The sequence below is a fragment of the Penaeus japonicus genome, unplaced genomic scaffold (genome assembly GCF_977035675.1).
Source record: "Penaeus japonicus unplaced genomic scaffold, GWHDUDI00000001_assembly GWHDUDI00000033, whole genome shotgun sequence".
Lineage (NCBI taxonomy): Eukaryota > Metazoa > Arthropoda > Malacostraca > Decapoda > Penaeidae > Penaeus > Penaeus japonicus.
Genome location: NW_028234435.1, coordinates 19,241,761 through 19,249,260, shown reverse-complemented (window position 1 = coordinate 19,249,260; position 7,500 = coordinate 19,241,761). Strand labels below are relative to the sequence as shown.

Below are 7,500 nucleotides of genomic sequence, written 5' to 3'. Positions count from 1 at the left end.
ATGTATGTATGCATGCATGTGTGATTGTGCGTGCGTATGTCTGCGCGCGCGTGTGTGTGTTTCACCCTCTGGCAGAAGTTGGACAACTTTCTTTTCCTTTCATCCGTGTCTCCCTTTCAACAGCAACCATCTTGAAACATTTACTCCCTACTCTAGCTCCTCCCTCCTTCCCCTTGTTGTTACTTCATTGGAAACAAGACGAAGTAACACTTAAATCTACAACGGCTTGAATAAAGAGTGTCACTTATAAGCCATCGGGGACCCGGCATAGTCTCTCAATCTTCATCTATTTCGGCAAACTGTGTCAGTGGATCCCTTTGCAGACAGGCTTGGGAGGGAATTGCTCCCATCAAATATTCATCTACTCTACTCTCGATAAAGCTATGGTGACGGAGCTGGTGTTGATTTTATGGCTGTTTATCTCTCCTTTCCTCTCTCGCTTACATTTTTATCTGTCGTTCTTTCCCCTCCTTCTCTATCTCTCTCATACTCTCTCTCTCTCTCTCTCTCTCTCTCTCTCTCTCTCTCTCTCTCTCTCTCTCTCTCTCTCTCTCTCTCTCTCTCTCTCTCCCTCTCTCTCTCTCTTTCTCTCTCTGTCCCTCTCTTACTCAGAAGAGACATTCTATACATCTCTTAACCAATCTACCTATCTATCCATCCATCCGCTTCTCTCTCTGTCTCCCTCACTCCTCTCCCCTTTCTCTCCATCTCTCTATCAATCCCTCTATCCTTTAGTGCATATTCATCCTGCCTAACGTGCTCCGCCCAGAATTCCGACGCCCACTCTAACCCTCCGGCTCTGTTAAGGTTACATCCTCACGTCGGCGGGTTGGTCACGTAGCTGATACACTAAGAGACTCACAAAAGATTTGTTTTGCGTGGAAAAGATCTGCTGGCTGGAGGAGGATGGGGGGAAAAAAAGAGGAAAAAAAAAAAGAATAGTGGAAAACAAGACAGGATAAAAAGGCGTGTACCATTCGTGTTTTTGTTTTTTGTTTTTCTTTCCCTTTTTTTTTTTTTTTGTTTTTTTTTTTTTTGTTTCTGTGTTCGTGCTTTATGGGATTTTGTGTGGGTGTCTAAGCTTTCGTTACTTCTAATTGGGTTAGGTTAGGTTAAGATATTATGTGTTTTCCGGTTTTTTATTTATTTATTTATCCATTTTTTATTCATCTACTCTGTTTTATTCTTTATTGTTTATAAGTCAGACACACACACAAACACACACACACACACACTGCCAACGTACATATCTATCTATCTACTAATCAACCAATCTACCATCCTATCCGCTAATCTTTACATCTACCAAACAAACACTCAAACACACAAAATTCACCATACACGAGAGAGAAAAAAAAACAAAAAAACACGAAAACCAAAAACATATAATATATGAATAAAAAGAAATAGAAGAAAAAACTCACCTGCAGATATAATGGTGAAAGAGCAGGGTTCAGTCTGCCTGCCGACGAGGTTGTACGCGTAGCAAAGGAGTGTGCCGTAGTCTCTCTCTGACATGGGCGTGTAGGAGAGAACGCTCTTCTTGCCGTCTTGGGTGTACCTGGCAGAGGGAGAGAGAGTTGGGGATGATATGTCCATTTTCTTGGAGGATGAGAAGGGGTGAAGGGGAGAGAGAGGAGGGAAAGGAGAGAGAGAGAGAGAGAGAGAGAGAGAGAGAGAGAGAGAGAGAGAGAGAGAGAGAGAGAGAGAGAGAGAGAGAGAGAGAGAGAGAGAGAGAGAGAGAGAGAGAGAGAGAGAGAGAATAAGAAAGAAAGAAAGAAAGAAGAGAAGAAAGAAATATTAAAAGAAATAAAAGAGAGAGAAAGAAAGAAAATAAGAGAGAGAAAGAAAGAGAGAAGGATAATAAGATATGTAAGAAAGAAAAGAAGGGAAGCGAGAGAGGGAGAGAGGGAGAGAGAGGAACTTGCAGCGTTAGAGACCCTGAGTGAGTAAGAGAGAAAGAGGGATGAGAAGACGTGATGGAAAAAGAGCATTAACTTACTCTTCCCTCTTGTGAGAAAGAAATTTGATCTGTTTCTGACGGCTAAGCCCGAACAGAAAACGAACGCATAGAAAACGAGATCCTTCCAAGATGGCGGGAAGCCTTTTCCTCGTAACATTCACAAACCAAGCGACCATCATCACGACCCCGCAAGGACTACACATACACACAGCTCGTCCAGGTGAACACATGCATCTATAAATATGAACAGTAAAGAAAAAATATATACACACACACACACACACACACACAAAGACATAGAATCCCGCACAAGCAACGGAGAAACTAGGCGCAACATATGTCTCTCCAGCCTTGTCGAAATTGAAATCTGAACCGGACTGGAGAGAAAAACTGCATTCAATTTCCCTTGGCTCGGATGGGCGGGTTTGTCAGCAAGGATCAAAGGGCATCTAAGGCGAAAATCTTGAATACCAAATGAACTGGACCTTGTGTCAGCCGAGGGTAAAATAGACAAATAATGAACCCAAATGCAAACAGGGGATTTCCTTGAGGAGTCGTTGCATAGTTGGTGGAAGGTTCTAGAAGGAAGGAGCTGCCATAGATGAGTATTTAACGATAAAAAAAAATAATAATAAAAATAATAGATAGAAAATAAATAAATACATATATATATGTTTTGATGTTTTTTACGTTATATATATTGCTATTAGTTTTACCTTCGAGGCATGGGAGTGGTGGAAATGATAATGATAACGGAACTGATTAAAGAATTAATAACCGGACCGGTAAAGACAAAAGAATAATGATAGTGGTAAAGACTATAATAACAATGATGATTATAATGATGATGATTATGATAGCAATGATGATATTCATGATAAAAAGATCAATGATGATAATAATGATAACAATCATTATGATAATTATAACAATAATAATGATAATGGTAATAATAAAAATAATAATAATAATGATAACGATATTGATGATAATAGTAATAACAGGATAATGATGATAATTATAGAGGTAATAAAAAATGGTAGTGATGTCTATAATGGTGAATATGGTAGTGGAAGTAGAAGTAAAGATAATGATTATAATAATGATAATGATGATAATGATAATAACAGCAATGATTGCAATTTTAATTATATTGATAATGATAATAACAATAATCGTGATCATAAAATAATGATAGAAATAATAATAACGATAAAAGTGATATTGATAATGATTATCATAATACTTATATGATACAAATAATTACAATGATGAAGTTGATGTTGATGATGATAATGTTGATGATAATGATGATGATGATTATGATGATGATGATGATGATGATGATAATGATAACGATAATGATAATGATAATGATGATGATGATGATTAAGATAATGATGATGATAATGATGATGATAAAGATAATGATGATGATGACGCTGATGACAATGATGATGCAGTTGATGTAGATGAAGATGAAGATGATGATTGAGGAGGTGGATGAGCAACCCAACGACCTCCCTTGGTGAACGTAGCTGGATCTGAACAAAGCCGCAGTTCCCATCTGAGCTGTTGTCTCCCTTTGCCCCCGGGTCTCTGGATTCATTTGTTCCAGGATGCTTCCAGGTCTTCATTTCCTGATATCATGAGGTCTTACGAGTGTTGTTATCTCTCTTCGGGTTGTCTTACTATTAACCCATCCTTCCCTCCCCCTCTCCTAAACCCCCTCCCCCCTCCCGAACCCCTTCCCAAACCCCTTCCCAACCCCCTCGCCAAACCCCCTCCCCTCCCAACCCCCTTCCCAACCCCCTTCCCAAACGCCTCCCCCCAACCCCAACCCCCTTCCCAAACGCCTCCCCCCAACCCCAACCCCAACCCCCTCCCAACCCCCTTCCCAAACCCCCTCCCAAACCCCTTCCCAAACCCCCTCCCCAACCCCCTCCCCCCTCCCCCTCCCCCCTCCCAACCCCCTCCCCTCCCCCCCCCCTCCCCTCCCAACCCCCCCTCTCCCAAACCCCTCCCCCGTCCCAACCCCCCCTCTCCCCAAACCCCCTCCCTAATCCCCTCCCCCCTTCCCTCACCCCCCCCCCCTCCCACCCCAATCCTACCTCGACGCATAACAACACATTCAGTGGATCTGTTTTTGTTTGCCGAGTAAGATTTACAAGGCCAGATGTAATATTTGCCGAATATTTGCCGGCCGGAATGATGTATTGTCTCGACAGTTTAACTACCGAACCGGTTTAATATTGTCCCACAAATAAAGAACGTTTGGTTACAAATATTCGAATATCGATGTACAGCAAATAAACTTCACGACACTGATATGAATTGGCTTAAAAGCTCTCTCAGAAAAAAAAAGAGAAGGAAAACAAAAAACAAAAGATATACACGGAAAGATAAATACATGTTTATTTTATTATATTTTTTCATGTTAGATTTTTTTTCCTATACTCACAAGGTATTGTCTTGTAAGAAAAAATAGGTCACATGAAGCCTTGAGGCAAGAAATCAACCGTACAGTTAAAAAAACGTACATATTTGTTTTTTTTTGTACCTTTATAACTCAGGTTTATATCATTAGTAGAGTGTATATGGATAGATATATAGATAAAAATGTGTGTGTGTGTGTGTGTGTGTGTGTGTGTGTGTGTGTGTGTGTGTGTGTGTGTGTGTGTGTATGTGTGTATGTGTGTGTGTGTGTGTATATGTGTGTGTGTGTGTGTGTGTGTGTGTGTGTGTGTGTGTGTGTGTGTGTGTGTGTGTGTGTGTGTGTGTGTGTGTGTGTGTGTGTGTGTGTGTGTGTGTGTGTGTGTTCGCGTACATGTATATGTATAAAGAGAGAGAAGAAAAGAAATAAAGATAAATAGATAAAGAAAGAGATTGAGAGGGAAGAAAGCTCGAAAATGCATTCAAAATACTTTTCACATTTCTAAACTTCACTTGCTATTACTATGCATTTATTCACAGGAGGAAATGCACTTTTGAATATCCAGCTTCGTGTAAAGTTAAAATAGAATTACCTAAATTAAGTCCTACTAAAATTGTTAACCCAATATAAACTGGTTAAAACCCTCCTAAGCTAAGCTCTGTGACTTGCGTATCTTGTATTTTTTATCACTGAGTAACAAAGCTTCGTAACGCAATTTTTTGCCTTTCTTTCTTTCACTCTTTCTCTCCTATTTTTTCATATTTTTTTCCTTGTTTTTATTTCATTTTCGATCTTTTCTTATCTGTTTCCCTGAAAGGAGTGATACTTCGGCTGAGATAGAAAGAGAGAGAGAAAGAGAGAGAGAAAGAGAGAGAGAGAGAGAGAGAGAGAGAGAGAGAGAGAGAGAGAGAGAGAGAGAGAGAGAGAGAGAGAGAGAGAGAGAGAGAGAGAGAGAGAGAGAGAGAGAGAGAGAGAGAGAGAGAGAGAGAGAGAGAGAGAGAAAGAGAAATAGAAAGAGAAAGAGAAAGAGAGAGAGAGAAATTGAAAGTGAAAAAGAGAGAGAAGATGAAAGATTAAAAAGACGAAAAAGACAAAGAGAAAGAGAAAAGACAAAAAAAAAAAAAAAAAAAAAAAAAAAAAGAAGAGAGAGAGAGAGAGAGAGAACGAGAGAGACAAAGAAACTACAAACATCCGGTAACTTCTGTTGTTGGTATCCTCATGCTAATAAAAAGAGTGAAGTGACCTTCTCTTTGGTCCTTGAATTCCCAGTGTGTGCCCTGGAGATAAGCTCTTAACAAATTGGCAAATGCTGTTGGGTGTAGATTGCTGGGGGGGTGGGGGGGGGGGGATGGACTTTGGGAGGTGAAGAAAAATAAGAAATACAATACCCTTGATTATGGCCAATAGGTTCGTACGAGAATCTTCTATCTTCACCCTTGCTTTTCCTCCTCTTCTTCTTGCTCCTACGCCTCTTCTTCTTATTCATTCTTCTTTCCTTTATCTATTCCTCTTCCTTTTACTCTTATTCACTCTTCTTTCTCTCTCCCTCCTCCTCTTGCTTCCACTCCTCTTCACCCTCTTTCTTCTTCTTCTTCTCCACCTCTTCATCTTCCTCCATTTCTTTTTCTTCTTCCTACTCCTCCTCCTTCATCCCCTCTATCTCCTCCACCTCCTCCACCACCTCCTCTTCCTCTGCCTCCTCCTCCTCGTCCTCCTACCCTCACCCGCTTTCCACTTCTCCACCCTCTCCTCCTCCTTCATCTCCATCTCCTTCACCACCTCCTCTTCCTCCATCACTCCTCTTCCTCCTCCTCCTCCTCCTCTTCCTACCCTCACCCGCTTCCCCCTCCTCCTCCTCCTCCTCCTCTTACCCCAACCCCGCTTCCTCCTCCTCCTGCTCCTCCTCCTGCTCCCCCTCCTGTTCCTCCTCCTCCTCCTCTTCCTCCTCCTCCTCCTCTTCCTCCCTCCTCTTCCTCCTCCTCCTCCTCCCTTCCTCCTCCTCTCCTCTCTTCCTCCTCCTCCTCCCTTCCTCCTCTCCTCTCCTCTCTTCCTCCTCCCTTCCTCCTTTCCTCTCTCCTCCTCCTTTCCTCCTCCCTTCCTCCTCCTCCTCCTCCTCCTCCTCCTCCTCCTCCTCCTCCTCCTCCTCCTCCTCCTCTTACCCCCACCCCGCTTCCTCCAGCACACACACACACAAAACCTAGAACAAGGACAGGGAATTTCCCGCGGGTCCTGCAAGTCCAGTGCTAAATCCAGTTTGTGTAATTGTGATCCGGAGGCCATCTTGGTTTGCTCGCGTTGGGTTACAGCCATTACCCCCCAGTGAAAGCCGTGGCTGTTGTTTTGTTCTTGTTTGTCTTGCTCGGGTACGTGTCCGTCGGTCTGTGTGTTGTATGTGGATGTGTGGATGTCCTCGTTGATGGAATCCTCTTGTATGGTCGGAAATGTTGTTGTCATTGGCGTTATCCCGTCGGTGCGCACTTATCCTTACCTCGGAGGATGTCTTTATGTTCTGTTGTTTTTGGCTCGTATTTTTCCGTTGCGTGTGTGCTTCTATCTCTTACCAGTGTGTCCCTCTGTGTGCGTGTCTTTTCTACTCGTATAGTTTCCCCTTAAAAAACAAAAAACAAAAAAAAAAAACATCTTTACTCCCATCGTGGTCTTGCCATCTCTCCTGTTTCCTCCAGGGACAGATATAGGCTATGACTAATCATGCGTTCCTAATCCCGTAGATATTTATTTGACTGTAATCACACTCAATACATTTAGCGTAGAGCAGATCTCGGGAAGGGGAATGGATGCCCCGTTGATCCATTGTCCAATTACGGGCAGCGATCGGAACATTTTGGAAACCTGTGTAACCCGAATAAATTATCAGCAACACGCGGCCAACACCACGGAAGCCCTTTAGTAAACATGATAATGGATGGGATTGCTTCGCCTTGGCCAGATTTAAACAAAAGTAGGAAAAAAAAAAACAACAGCAGAGAAAAAAGGAAAATAGACGTGATATATACAAGGGCGGGAGAGATAATGACAGAGAGAATCAAGGTAATATGTAGAAAAAAAGAGAGATGTTTATCGTTGGTGTTACTTTGTGTGTGTG

General features: G+C 42.2%; 1 protein-coding gene across 2 annotated transcripts in view; it reads right to left on the bottom strand.

Annotated features, from left to right (window-relative positions):
* LOC122260212 (uncharacterized) overlaps positions 1 to 7,500 on the bottom strand; it is a 70,810-nt gene that overhangs the window by 19,291 nt on the left and 44,019 nt on the right. For both annotated transcript variants that reach the window (XM_086530478.1, XM_086530479.1), the window contains exon 3: positions 1,425 to 1,561. In XM_086530478.1, coding sequence (XP_086386604.1) covers positions 1,425 to 1,518 — 94 coding nt within the window. In that variant the 5' untranslated portion in view covers positions 1,519 to 1,561. The remainder of the gene's footprint in view (positions 1 to 1,424; positions 1,562 to 7,500) is intronic.